The sequence below is a fragment of the Meleagris gallopavo genome, chromosome 3, assembly GCF_905368555.1.
Source record: "Meleagris gallopavo chromosome 3, MGAL_WU_HG_1.1, whole genome shotgun sequence".
Taxonomy (NCBI): Eukaryota; Metazoa; Chordata; class Aves; order Galliformes; family Phasianidae; genus Meleagris; species Meleagris gallopavo.
The window spans coordinates 73,194,564-73,208,750 of NC_139406.1; the positions used below are offsets into that span (position 1 = coordinate 73,194,564).

The window sequence follows — 14,187 nt, forward strand, 5'->3', positions numbered from 1 at the left end:
GGGGAGTCTTGTTCTAGATATACTTGGTGTGCTGTAGTTTTGAATACAATAAATGAACTATTAAGCATGGGTGATTTTGAAATTTGACTTAGTTCTTGTATTAAAAGGTGCAGAAGATGAAACAGGCTCAGTAATGCAATATCCTGCACAGTATGTGACTCAAGATCCTTATCTGCATCAAGATGATGATCAGCAACAAGGATGGGTTTCTTGGGCCTGGTCTTTTGTTCCTGCCATTGTGAGTTATGATGATGAGGAGAATGAATCTGGTGGAATTGATGATGGAACAACACTGCATCAGCAGAAATCTCAGTCTCTCAAGGATCCTATTGTTTCGATTGGATTTTACTGTTCAAAGGCAACGGTGACTTTTAAGGTGAGGATTTCTTCGTCATTTAGGATTTAAGAGTTTGTTGAGGGTGCATAAAGATTTCATGATTGTTTATCTACTGTTTGATTTGAGACTAGGAATATTACATTAATGAATAACAACAGGAAAAAAGGGAGTGTTGTAAGTTAATTTCACATAATACTTTGTTAACTTCAGTGGAAGGTGGTTTTACTATTTGAAGTAGAATTCGAGTGTGAACGCTAAAAGAGAAAGGGAAGCCTGTTAATACACTTGTATGAATGCTTTTTGGGGAAAATCTTAAAAGGCTTTTTGTGGAAGTTTATTGTGATATTCTGCCTGTCTAATGCTTGTATTTGTTTATTATGGAAGGGCTCTAACTAGATAAAGCATGAGAATGAGCGTTAGAGGAGTTTGTGTGCAAATATGAATTTAAATTGGTAATGTTATTCTTTCCTTTTCAATAAAAAAAAAAATCTAAATAGTTTTTGGGCTTGTCTATTAGCCCTTTCATGAGTTTGCAGAAGGGAATAGAGTTGTAACAGGGTGCTGAAATACACTGATAGAAATAAAAAATTAATGTTCTGATTTGGCAAAATACTTTTAAAGCATACCGAAGTATATGCAAGCTGTTCTAGATGTATAAGTGTAGTAGAACGTGGCTCTTGGTTTAACACTTAATTGTGTTAAGTAAAGACCAGAACTCTTCTGAATGGGAAACAATACTGCTTCCACGAGCAGAGGAATTTAAGGTTGATTACTATGACTTTGAGATGTTTGGATGAAGTGCAGTACTTCAGTAACCCTTGTTTAATGTTAACGTGCCTGATTATGCCCTCAGTACCAGCAGCACCTCCCTCTCCATTTGCCTGTTTGGCTTGCCATTTGTGTCAGAGGCAGTGGTTTGAGTGGTTGCGTGACTCCTTATTTTTGTTTCGTGTTGTAGCAGAGCATTTAGCGTTTTGGTAGAGAGAATGAGACAAATGATTTTGAGAGCTGTGGGCTTTTTGTAGGGGTTGTCCGTATCTTCAGTCTATTGTCAAACTTGATTGCAAAATTTAAGGGCATGAAGCATGAACAAACATATTCTTTTGTGAATCTGCTTCAGCCATCGTTTTTTAGGAAAAAAAAAAAGCTAAAGAAATTACGGAGACTTTTCTTCTGCCTTTAATTAAATCTCTGGGACACCACTAAACTTTAAATTCTCATTATTGTGGTTCAGCATGTTCTTTTGAGCTTTGTCATACACTATTAATTTGGTGCACCCTTTCCTCATGTGAGAAAGCTTGTTAAAATAATAGTAACTTTTCTTGAACAGAATTTGCTGGATAAGGCTTTCATAGAATCAGAATGGCCTGGGTTGAAAAGGACCATATTGATTATCTAGTTTCCATCCCCTGCTATGTGCAGGGTTGCCAACGACTAGCTTTCCTAGTGTTTCTTTGGCAAGCTTGTGTATTTTATATTAGGAAGTGATAAAAACTACTTAGAATATAACATCTTAAACTATAAATTTTAAATGTGAAGTATAAGACTAATATGGTGACATTTAGGAGGAAAACAGAATTCATTGTTCTGCTTACATCCGAAGAATGTATGGAATTAATTTGTGGTTCATATTTTGGTTTAAAAAAAAAAAGGTCAGGTTTCTGCATTAGCATTCTGAACAGTTGATATCATTTCAGCTAAAAATCGTGCCAAATTAAATGTTGCGTTTTCTAATAACAGTGAAAATGATTCTTGTAATCAATTAATTGCTTTTCCTCTATAGTAATTGCACACAGCTGAAGAGTGATTAGTGACTTGAAAAATCCAATTTTCTCGAACATTTGGATTACAAAATTTTACTTTGAAATAGCAACCGTGTATGCAGTCCTGATGATTATAATGAGAGCTTGTGGATTTCTAATATAAAAAATAGAATTATATCTACTTAATATAAACAGCTCAATATAAACAGTTTATTTTCTTTAAGTGCAAAATACTCTTGAATGTTTTGTATCTCTTTTCCTTTTGTCTTTGCTCCAGATTATGTACTTTTTAAGCAGTGTATATGTACTAGCATTTTTAATGTTTATATCAAATCATGCAAGAAATATGAACGTGTTTTTCTGAATTGCCATAGGAAAAAAAAAAAAACACCCAAAATAAATATGATTGCAATTCAAAGTGTTTCCTTAATGTTATCAGTCTGTTTAATTTTTTTTCTGGGAAGAATAAATAATTCATATTTATGGATTTTTACAGCAATTTACAAACTAATTTGAAACCACACTAATGATCTAGCAGTGTATCTGTTTCATCTTTTGCATAGTTTCTCTTTACAGAAGTTGTTTGCTTATCTAGTGGATGGAAAACTTTTTGTTACGGCATACTTCAACTAGAAGTTGAGTATGAGAAGTTCTGATATGGATAATGTGGCACAGCTGTTGAACTGCACCTGTTTCCTGCTTGTTAATAAATTGTCTATAGTTGAATTCGTCTTCATGAGTTCTCTGTATTAATGACACTATATATGTTTAATACTAATATTGACTTATATATGGTGTTTATCCTATTGTTTCATAGCTCACTGAAATGCAAGCTGAAAGTAGTTACTATAGTCCTCAGAAAGTAAAATCCAAAGAAGTTTTATGCTGGGAACAAGAAGGAACCACAATTGAGGTAGTATTTCAATAAATTTTTTATTCATTACTGTACTGTACTACTTACTGTAGTAAATAGTTTCTGAGACACGGCATCTTTTGAAATTACTTCATGACTCATTTTCATATTCCGCTGTTGTTTGTGTAATAATCACATATAAAATAGGAAGGGATTAACCTGGCATCTGATCACCATAACAAGAATTTTAGAGAAATTATAAATATCATATTTGTTTAACTATTCATTAGAGCACTAAAGATATGAAAGTTAAACATATTACCATTCATTTTCTTTTTCTATTTGTCATGGACGGCAATTCTTCAAAATATCACACTTTTTCCCTCACTAGGTCCTTATGAAAGGTGAACTTTTCTTTGATTGCCAAATAGGTTTTGTTGGCTGCCAAGCTATGTGCCTTAAAGGAATTATGGGGATTAAAGACTTTGAAGAGAACATGAATAGGAATGATGAAGTGAGTATATTGAAGTATTAGTTGACTTACTGAACAAAGCAGTGCTGGTATGCTTTATTAAAATATTTGATTGCAAGAATTGGAAAAGCTGGTGTTATCAGTTGTCATTTAAGTTTTTTGGATGTGTCACTACAGTATAGAGCTCAGTGTGTTTTCCTTTCAGTTGAAAAGACTCGAATCTAAGAGTGAGAAGTTGCAGAAGACTTTTTTTGAGAAGCCCACTTCCTCTGTTTCCCCCCAGTCATGATGTATTTTTGCGTAGTTAGATCTTGTATAGCAAATTGCAACACAGTTAAAATTTTTTTTGAAAGTACACAATTCAATAGAAGTTCAGTGTAATGATGTGTACTAAGTAATAGAGATAATAACAAAAATAGTAAAGAAGTATATTGCCTCATTTTTCAGTTGTCAAGTGAAATGGAGTAAGATGCTCTGCTGGCATTGTTGCAGGCAAGGAAGAACTGGTTGGGGATTTGAGAGTGGATGGCAGCTTTGCCTGCAGGAAATACGAGACTGATGTTTAAAACTGTGAGAAGAGTGAGCTTAAATAGTGGAATGGTATCCCTTGGCTTCAGAAGAGCAGATTTTGGCAGGATTCTGTAGAATGCTGTTCTAACAGGATGAGAGCCTTAAACCTGGTTGAGCTTCAAAAACAGCTTTCTCTTAATATCAAGAGACTTGTTGTAATGTGCAAAAAGCATAATTATGGCAGAAATGCAATATAAATGAACAAAAGCTCCTTACTGCACTGAAATATGAAGTGAAACATTTTTGCATAATGGAAAAAATTGCTGGAGATAAACTCATTTTCTGCTTATGGACTGTGCTCCTGTGGAAAAACCGAGTGATATGCAGGATACATTGACTTTATCAAGGCCTTTTAATACAGCTTGCCCCACAGTACTTAATCCCAGAACTGTGAGATATTGATTAGATACTAGGGGCTAAGTTGGGTAGGAAAGTGTTTGGGTCACCATGCTCAAAAAGATGCATTCAGAGGTACCAAGTCCAACTGGTAGCTCTTTGCTTGTGGTATTCTTCAGGAGTCACTCTCCTACTGTGTGTGCCCTCCCCTTGTTGTCAGTGCCAGGGACCCTCTCTCTTGCCATTCTTTCATTCAATCTGATGGCTCCTTGAGCTGACTCCCTTATCTGCTTTTCCTGTTATCCTCTTGTATTGGTTAAACGGGGGGAGTATGAGCTAGTATTACCAGATAGCTGAACCACTGAGTCACCAGCTGCAGTATCTGGTTTAAGGTTAATTACTTCAATTTTGGATTGCATGGAGTGAGTGAATGACTGTCCTGAAGATTAGTTGATAAAGGACTTTTGGCCATTGCTCCTTTTCCATTTTCTGCTACACTCTAGGTTTAAATTAAGAAAAACTCCATGGGAGCAGTGTTGTTGACACAGGTTTGCTTGTTGTCTTTATGTGCTGCTACACTTGGGACTTCTCTAGCTTTGTGTGTGGTTAAGAATGGATGGCTGACAAAAATGTCTCACATAGGTTGCCTTTTTGAAGGAATAACTCTTGGTAGTAAAGTTTAAGTGTAGGAAAGAGGATTTGGGATTTGGAGAAAGAGAATGTATAACACCACGAAGAAAGAAGAATGTTAAAGCAGGTTATATATTGAGATAACTAATTGTTTTGGATAGATTAAATGAAGCATCTAAAAGATACTGGTCAGTCAGAGAAGTGGAATAGGTAGTGACAAGAGTGTATCGGTAAGACAATGGAACAGATTTCAGAATAACAATGGTCTAAAGTTATTTTCTCTTAAAACTAGTATGTGTTCTGCTTTATTAGTTGTATAGTATTAGCTTAGGCTGTTTTTATTAACTTGAAAATAGAGTGAGGGAGTGGACAGGAACTTCAAAGAAAAAACTTAAAACGATGTCTTGTTTTCATTCATTGAAGTATGTGACTGGAGTTCATGTAATTAGTGTTTTAACCATAATTGCTATTAACTCCATTGTTCTTTTTTTTTTCCCTTGCTCTATTATTATGTTTGACTGCTTTACAAAGGAGGCCTACTTCTTTAGCTGTGGAGAAAATACGAGTGTAAAAGGAAAGACATATCTTACCAATTCACTGTTTGATTACAGAAGTCCGGAAAATAATAGTATTCGTGCAGAATTTATATTGGATGCAGCTCACCATAAGGTCAGAGAATTAACTTTTGTCTTATAAAAAAAAAACATTTTCTAATGCTTTCCAGTGAATGTTTTTTTAAGATCTGTGTACTGTTAGAGATTTTGAAAAATGCTAACTACAGAGCAACTGCAGGGAAAATTAGACATGTGAAAATGAAAGTCCAGTATATACTTTTTTACACTGAAGCAATAGCTTGTTCATGGTCTTCCAACAGACTCTCTTGGAAATCTGATCTGGGGACACATTAATTCTTTTGTCTGAGTGAGCTCTATTCCTCTACTTAGAGGAAGTTTTGCTAATTCCACCTTAGCAGAGACAGATTTTCAGTCATTGTTAGTCTGTCTGTTGTACATTAAAATTAAATTATCTGACTGTTCCGACTTATTAAAGGCTGGATGCAGTGACCAAGATGGTCACTTCCAGGTGTGATGCCCTGTGTTGTTAGTGTACTGGTAAGCCACTTACAATTTAGAATATATCTAATTTCTTTTATATTTTACTGTTAGTATACTCACCAGTACTGGTTAACTTTAACATGAAGATTTGCATTAAACTGAAGTGAAATTAATTAGTGAAATAACATAGATATTCAAACACTTCTCATAGCTTTAAATTTGTCTTCCCTTGATTTGTCTGTTTTTTGTGTGTGTGTGTGTGTGTGTGTGTGTGTGTGTGTGTGTGTGTATAAAATACTCAGTGGCATAAAGTCTTGCTAAGCTATTACTGTTTAAAGATAATATAAATAAATAAGCTTTAGTTTTGAATGTTGTTATTAGGCAGATCTGTTGGATGCGAGGGGTCAAGTGAAGAATATTCACTCCATTAAAGGTACTAATTAACTAGAAGCTATTGATGAATTGGTCAGTGTGTCCACTGGAATTATGGATGTGCCTTTGTGTGGCCTCAAACAGAAGTTATATCACCTACCAGAAAGGTGAATTCTTTGGGATAACCTCTGTCCTTTGTTTTGATAAGCCTTTCTGTGTGTTGATGCTCAAATCCAAACACGAATATATCTCTCTCATACCAGCCTATCAGTTGGTAATCTCAAGATTATTTCCTTATACAACATTTTCTTTGTTTGCTTTGCTTTGTTGGTAGGAGACCTACACAGAGATAGCTGGAATGCAGAGATTTGGGGCTTTTTACATGGATTACTTGTACACAATGGAAAGCACCAGTGGCAAAGGTACCTTTTTTCTTTGTTTACCCTGTTAAATAATTGAAACAAAGACTCTTCAGACCAAACTGGTCCTTGACCAGTTGTCCCCTAACTTACCTTAGATTTACCATCATGTTAGTAGTTAAAGTGGTTTCATCTGCATTGATGTGTTTGGCTATTTGTTCTGTTGTTGATTGTTGGTGTTATTTCTTATTTTGCTGCGTAAGTTATTCAGATGATACCACTTTCAGTCAGTGGCTAGACAAATAATTTTCTTATAGCAGCGGTAAGGTTCATGAAGTATGATATCCTTTTTCAAAATTACTACTGTTATTGACTTTGGAAAGCAAATGTTTTAAGATATCCTGGAACTGTGTTGACAGTCTACTTGATGCAGAAGATAAGGACTCATTTTCTCGTTTGAAGAGAATATAAGGATGAAAGAAGTATACATTCAGAATAACTCAACTGAAAGTATAGGTGAAGGTGACTTTCATGGTTGCAGAGAAGATGGTGGGGAGAACTAATCTTCAAAAATATACATCTCAATGATTTTGTAAGCAAATGCTAATCTCAAGCATGCATGCTAAGGTATTTGCTAATTAAGTAGTTGTTTAAAATCCCATATATTCTCTTCTAATTCTCAGACAGAATAGATTTGACCAAGTATGTCTAGTTTGAATGTCAAAAAAAAACTAGACAAGGTAGTTAGTGTATCAAAATTCATTCTAAATATTATTATACATTCATTCTTATAATTGCAGTGTGATTATTGTCAACAATGTACCTATTGTTGATTAGCCCTCTTCAGAAATTGCTCCATTCGAAAATATTCTTTTTTTTTAGCTCAAGGTCCTGCTATTTTCCCCTCTTCAGTTTCTCTTCTATTTCTTTCAGTTTGCTTTATCAGGATTTTAACTTTTATTTTCTGTCATTCACAAGGAAGACACCTCACAAAATGTAACAACTTCCTATTGAGCCTTTCAGTGTGCTTTTAGTTCAGTATTACTCCTATAATTCAGCTACCTTACTACATAAGAGAATAGAGTAGTTAATTTCAAATGCATGATTATTTTCCTAGAAGCAAGAATTTTAAACTTTACATTTTTAAATACATTAGTTTCTCTGAAAAGAACATGACATGTGGTGTTTTCTAGGTAATTCTCTATGTTGAAAGTCATGCATGTAGTTATAGAACATGAACAAATAAGGATAAAATATATTTAAAACAAACCTATAAAAATTTCAGTTTTCTGATTACTATGGAAACCTTGCTACATTTTTTAATGTGATATTTAATCTTTGTATATGTTTTACTTCCTTGTTTTGACACTAACAATGTTTTAATTACAATCAGTGCACACCACCTTTCCCTTAAAAAAGCTAGCAGAGTTTAAATTATAGGAGGTAGTTACTGTGATTGTAAGATTTTTATCTATTGAGGCAATTTTGGTTTGACACCTTCTTTGCCCCTTTAACCTTTTCTGAAGCATATGATTACTGATTAAACCACAAGTACCTCCTGGATAACATTAACCTCAGGAGTTTTGTCTGTCACTTACAGAAATGCATTAATCACGTCTAGTATTTTGAATAAAAACAAGATAGTGAGTCATGCACAGAAGTGTTTTGAAGTTGTTCTTTTTTTTTTTTTTTTTTGCTTTTCATTGTAATGCAACACAGTAAATTTCTTGAAACATTTTGAGGTGTGTTGTACCGATTAATGATTGCATGACTAACAGATCTGATGGAGTGTAATTTTGAAGTTGCTTTGTTTATAATGTATATCTATCTATTTTGATGACATGTTTACTTTGCAGCACTCTGATGTGAAGCTTTTGTCAAGCAGAATTAGGCAAAGGTTTTGTGAAGGGCTGGATTCTCAGTGATCAGTAACCTGGTTTCCCTTTATGCATCTGTACAGTTTAAAAAGTAACCTGTAAGCACTGAGTTCTATAGAAATTAAATACATAATTACACTTAATTTTTTTCACAAACTGGTTTTGTATAAATATTGTTGCTTCAGTATATTATCCTTCAACCTGAAATATGTTGAAATGAGTTTGTTTTTCTTCACAGTGAAAAAGCAGACCATTATTAGGCCATTATTAAGCCTTCTAGAGGCTTTTGGCCATGTTATTTTTTGTGAGATTAATTTTTTTGCACTTCGTTATAGTGTGTCTGAACTGAACACAAGATAAAGTCAGAAGTGCTGACAAAAATGTGTTAGTTGCTTGTTAAATAAAGCATACCCTCACAGCAGACTTGTATCTGACTTAAAAAAAAAAAAAAAAAGCGTCCTTTCCATTGTTTATTAAATAGGTTCTAAGTATTGATTTCAAGGTTTGTTTTTTGTTTGCCATTGAATATTTTTGCGTTCCACAGCATTTCCATCTGTAGGCTTGAATAGTACTTGTATAGTAGGAGCATTTTGTCCACATTCTCCTTCAGAAATACAGAGGTGAAGTCATGCAGAGTCCAGCCTTTAGGCTTGCCTGGGCTGCATTGAGTGAAAAGGAGTTTTCTTGGGCCACATGTATGTTTGTTGCACCAAAAATAATGCCTTCTATTTATTTCGATGGAAACAATAACCAGTAACACTATTTTTCACTGTAGTCACCACCCTTAGCTCTTTACCAGCAATGAGTGAGAACCTTTATGCTGCACAAATCTACAGCAGCAGAGGTGACCTCTGTCACCACTGCTGAAACATGAAACACCACCCACTGCTGCACTGTGCTCACATCCACTGTTTGGCCTCAATCAATGTTCAGGGGGCAGGTAACAAAACTTATTTTGCTTTACGATGACAGGAATAAGGTGTGATTGTGAAGCAAGGGATATTTTTTCTCTGGTAAGATAAGTCTTATGTCTGGCAAAAATACATGATCAGATTGCTATTTGAGTTGAATATTTGATTGCAACTCTATACATTCAATTTGAAAATTTGAAAGTTATTTATTAATGCCTACTGAAAAAATAGAATTGCAAATATACAAATAAAAATAGATAATGTTTTGGTAATCTCGAAACCTGTCCTCAAATTCCTTAATCAGGATGGAAAGCAGGGCTGCATATATTTTGCTGTTCACAGTACTGTGTTTAACCATTGCATTAAAATGCGTAAAATTCTTTGCTGTAACTTGAGTCGGCACAGCACTGCACTGTCCTTGTGCCCTGGTTTCATTCCAGGCTGCCCACTGCACACCAACGTTTGGTTGTTGCTGAGTGATGGGTGCACGCCTGAGGCTGGGCTGCTCAGTGGGACAGAGCTGCCACCATGATGGCACAGGGCAGGAGGTGGCTGCAGGCTAGGCTGGGCAGCATGCAGCCTGCAGGCCAGGGGTTGGAGATTCCTGGGCTAAGTGCTTTCACTATCCACTTCTATTAGGCTATTAATGACAAAGCTAATATTCCTGCGGTAGCCAGGCGTGGGGATGCGTGCAGACTGTTAGGCCAGCTCTGTGGCATATTAGACATAGTCTCAGTTTACTAGGCAACCTTTCTTGCCTGTGCACTTTTGGTAGAGAATGATTTAAGCACAAGGGGGAAAAAAACATTCAAAGCAACCTCCCTTCCTTTTCTCCTGAGCGCACTTTGCCCAGAAGTGGGACTGGTCTCCTACAGCTGACAGAAGACTAAGTTTCTCTCAGGCAATCTTTCTTAAAGAAAAATGAGGTTTGCCTTAAAGTTGTAAAGTGCACTGTGCCCTGCTGTTCCACTGTGAAGCCTTGGTTGCTCAGAAGTGCACAAGTCCTGTGCATCCTTGATAAGAAATCCTGGATAAGAAAGAGTTAAGAGTTTGGAAATTACTTGAAAAATATTAATGATAAAAGGCATAATGGGTAAAGTAGGTGACTATATACATAGCGTTTGGTTTCTGTGGCTTGACCTCAAGTATGACAAATGGACAGCTTTCTAATGCTGTGTGCATGAAACTGTGAACACTAAGGTGAAGTGAACTGCAATGACTTCCTTGCCTGTTTATTTCCTATTTGTCACAGTTGTGACCATAGAGTTATGAAGTATTGTGGTATCTCAAAAGTAGGCACTATTCAGATTCAGTGAATGAATTAAACTGTCATCTTCAATTTTATCCCATTTTTCTTTTTTTGTAGGTTAGATGCTCTGAGAATATATTTAATATTGATAGTTGTTTTGTCAGGCTGTTGATTTGCATAATGGTTTGTGAAGTATATAATGTTTTGTGCTTGCACCAAAATAATGAAGAAACTGTCAAAATACGGAGTTACTGAGGGGGATAAGTGAAATTTTCTGAACTAAGTGTTAGTGGTGTGAATATTTTTTATTTTTTTTATAAGCCACATGTAAGAGGAATATGTAAGTGTCTGAAATTTCTTTAACAGAAGAGTTTTCTATAAGTATGTATAGAGAAGTGTGGGCATACTGTTTTATAACTTGTAGGTAACTGGTACACACTGAATGCTTGTACCTCATTATGAGAAAATGATAGTTGTACTTCAATTGATACAATACATTCTGAACACAAGTGTGTTGATCTTTTAGATACAGAGACTTAACAACCCTTTTATTCCTGTGGTAGTCCTGAAAAGTTGTTTGAGACACAATGATTAAAGAAATTTTCTCACTACCCCTGCTTTACCTCAACATTGAATGGAAGTGAGTGCTTATCTTCAATTGTCAATCTGATTTAAAAGGTGCTGAAAAGCAAAGCTGTCTTTGGCATCCTGGTTTAAGGTTCTGCAGAAGTTTGGCTGTTATTAAAAAATTAAAAACTTGAGATTTACAAAGATAATTAGAAAGTCCCTCACTGACTGGGTTAGGCTGATCATGGTAGTGAGGGAGAATCTTGCCCTGTTTGTGAAACATTAAACAAGAGCTATTTCTATTTAAATATATTAAAACTCTCGTAGTATATTCAAGTGTTCAACTTGCACTGTATTCTTCGTTTAAATCTTCGATCGCTGGATTTGAAACAAAAGTAACTGACAACATTAACATTTTGTGTCCATTTGCTTGGTGTAACTTGTTGCTGTTTGTAAAATTTCTTGTAGTTTCTGGGAATCAGCAAGACCCTTCTTCAGTAAAGAACGAAGAGTTTGGAAACATTCAGGAGATGTCTACAAAAAACCTCATTGTGGGTCCACTCAACCTTCGACTGGATAGCAGTGCAGTGCACCGAATAATGAAAATGATAGTTTGTGCTCTAGAACATGAATATGAACCATATAGCAGAACTAAGCCAGGTTTGCTCCTATTTCATACACAAAATATACAGAATTAAACCAGAACTTCAGTGATTTTGAAATTGCAAATTCCAAACAGTTAAAATCTGCCAGAGAATATTACCATTCCAAATAAATTTCCAAAGAAAAATTTTAAATAAAAATGAAACATTGATATATCCCCATCAGTGCTGGCTATACTTCTTAAGGTATTCCAGGCATTTTGACCTCCAGACAATCGGAAACCATTTGATCCAATCATTAGTCTCTTCTTGGGTAAAAGGCTTATTTCACTGACATCTTGAAGTTCTCTTTGGATTCTTAGGGAAGAATGCCTGTTGACATTTACTTGTTTCAAATAATAGTTAAACTGGATGAAAAATGAATGAAAATAAGTTGTAGTAAAACAGGATGATTTTCTTGTATAAAACTAAAAGAGCTTTACAGATTTCTCACATCTAAAGCTTGGATTTTCTACTTTGAAATCCAGTTACTGTTGCTTTTAGCCTTAGTTAGAACCAGTGAATTAAAAAAAAAAAGTGTATTAAATATGAAGGAGGAAAGAAAGTTGCTTTCTATGTTTTGCTAATCCCTAACTGTTTTTGAAAAAGCTACTGTAGTCTTTTATATATTTTAGTCAAATTTATGTAATTTTGGTTTATTTTAGATCTTGCAGATGGAAATAGAACTCTGCCAAGCTCAGAAGAAGTAGCATCGTTGGAGGAATACATTCCTACTCGTCTTACAACATTTACCATTCTTAAATGCACAGTTATAATTCCTGTGGCAGAATTCAATTTACTAGACCACTTGATGCCTGTAATAATGGGTGAGAAGGTATGTGCACACCAATGCTTACTCCCTTCTTCATATTAGTACATGTTATTCCTTAGAAATGATTAAAGCTAAAATATATGAAGCATGTTGAACACATTGCCTTAATACAGGCCTGGTTACACCTCTGCTTTTCATCTGTCTTCATGGGAAATACTGAAAATTGAAACTATACCTACCCCAGGGTGGAACTGAATTTTCTCATTGGACTATTATGCTTTGTACCAGATGTATTACTGATTTCCAAATGAGTTTGGTGCACATGAACTTTCCCTGTAGATAACTAAGGCCAGCAGTGTGTCCAGTAACTAGCTAGACTTGCTAAAACTGAAGGTATGTATTGGCATGAAAATAATATTTGAAGGAAAAAGATTTTAAATCATAGAGTGGTTTGGGTTCATGTTAGTCATTAAGCACGCATGAAAAGAAATAGCTATGGCTTGATGTTTTTTAGAGAAACCTTTGGATCAAAAGCAAACTTACTGCCATTTTGCTGTGCAGGTCTTCCCATACTCAGTCAAACTGCAAATCTTTGAACACGCATCCTCAGTAGAGGCTTAACAGATGTTAGCAGGCAGCTCTGTTTATTTTAGTACCAGTCCTGATATCAGCAAGACTTTGGCTGTTCTTGGACATTTAACTGCTGTAGATCATACTATGCTTGATCTGATTTCTTAGTGATGAATCAGTTTTTTTCTTCTGAATCTTAATGATCCCTCCTTCTACTTAAATGTTCAAGATTTTCAGGAGAACTGGTCTGCATGCAGGGTTGATCAGAGTGATCTGTGGCACTTGGAAATGTTGAGAATGAACCAAATACGTGCTTTTAAAACTTAACACAATTGAACTGAATGATCTTGCAAAGTCCCTTTCAACTGAACTCTTTTATATCACAAGTGTATTCAAAACAACAACACTAATAAGAAAATATTCTCACAAAAAAAACACAATTAAGATTTTTGCGAAGCAGTTGGCTCAGAAAGAGCCAGAAATGCTGTTAGCTAACGGCTGGAATTTGTTTTTATCTTTTGGAAATATGTAGTATAATTTCAGGAAAAAAAAATCCCATAGTATTTTTATTCCCACGGGACTTCTTTTGTACACAACATATTATAGGGACAAAGCATTGTTTTGTAGTGAAGATTTAGTTATGTTTACCTCCTGCTGCAGAAATGGGAAGGTATTTTATGAATAAGAAATAACTAGAAGAGAAGAAAATGTATTCTTTATTGAGTTCAATTTCTAGGAATTTTTGTCTGATACTAAATGCTTCCAATGAGTTTTTCCCCCCAAGTGACTCCTAACTACGTATTCTTTGTACTTGAGAGTAATGATTTTTTTTTCCAGTGGGATGTATTTTACG

General features: G+C 35.1%; 1 protein-coding gene across 6 annotated transcripts in view; it reads left to right on the plus strand.

Annotated features, from left to right (window-relative positions):
* VPS13B (vacuolar protein sorting 13 homolog B) overlaps window positions 1-14,187 on the plus strand; it is a 411,892-nt gene that overhangs the window by 49,540 nt on the left and 348,165 nt on the right. For all 6 annotated transcript variants that reach the window (XM_010709173.4, XM_010709170.4, XM_019614165.3 and 3 more), the window contains exons 8-14: window positions 108-376; window positions 2,918-3,013; window positions 3,345-3,467; window positions 5,493-5,630; window positions 6,723-6,810; window positions 11,820-12,011; window positions 12,658-12,827. In XM_010709173.4, coding sequence (XP_010707475.2) covers window positions 108-376; window positions 2,918-3,013; window positions 3,345-3,467; window positions 5,493-5,630; window positions 6,723-6,810; window positions 11,820-12,011; window positions 12,658-12,827 — 1,076 coding nt within the window. The remainder of the gene's footprint in view (window positions 1-107; window positions 377-2,917; window positions 3,014-3,344; window positions 3,468-5,492; window positions 5,631-6,722; window positions 6,811-11,819; window positions 12,012-12,657; window positions 12,828-14,187) is intronic.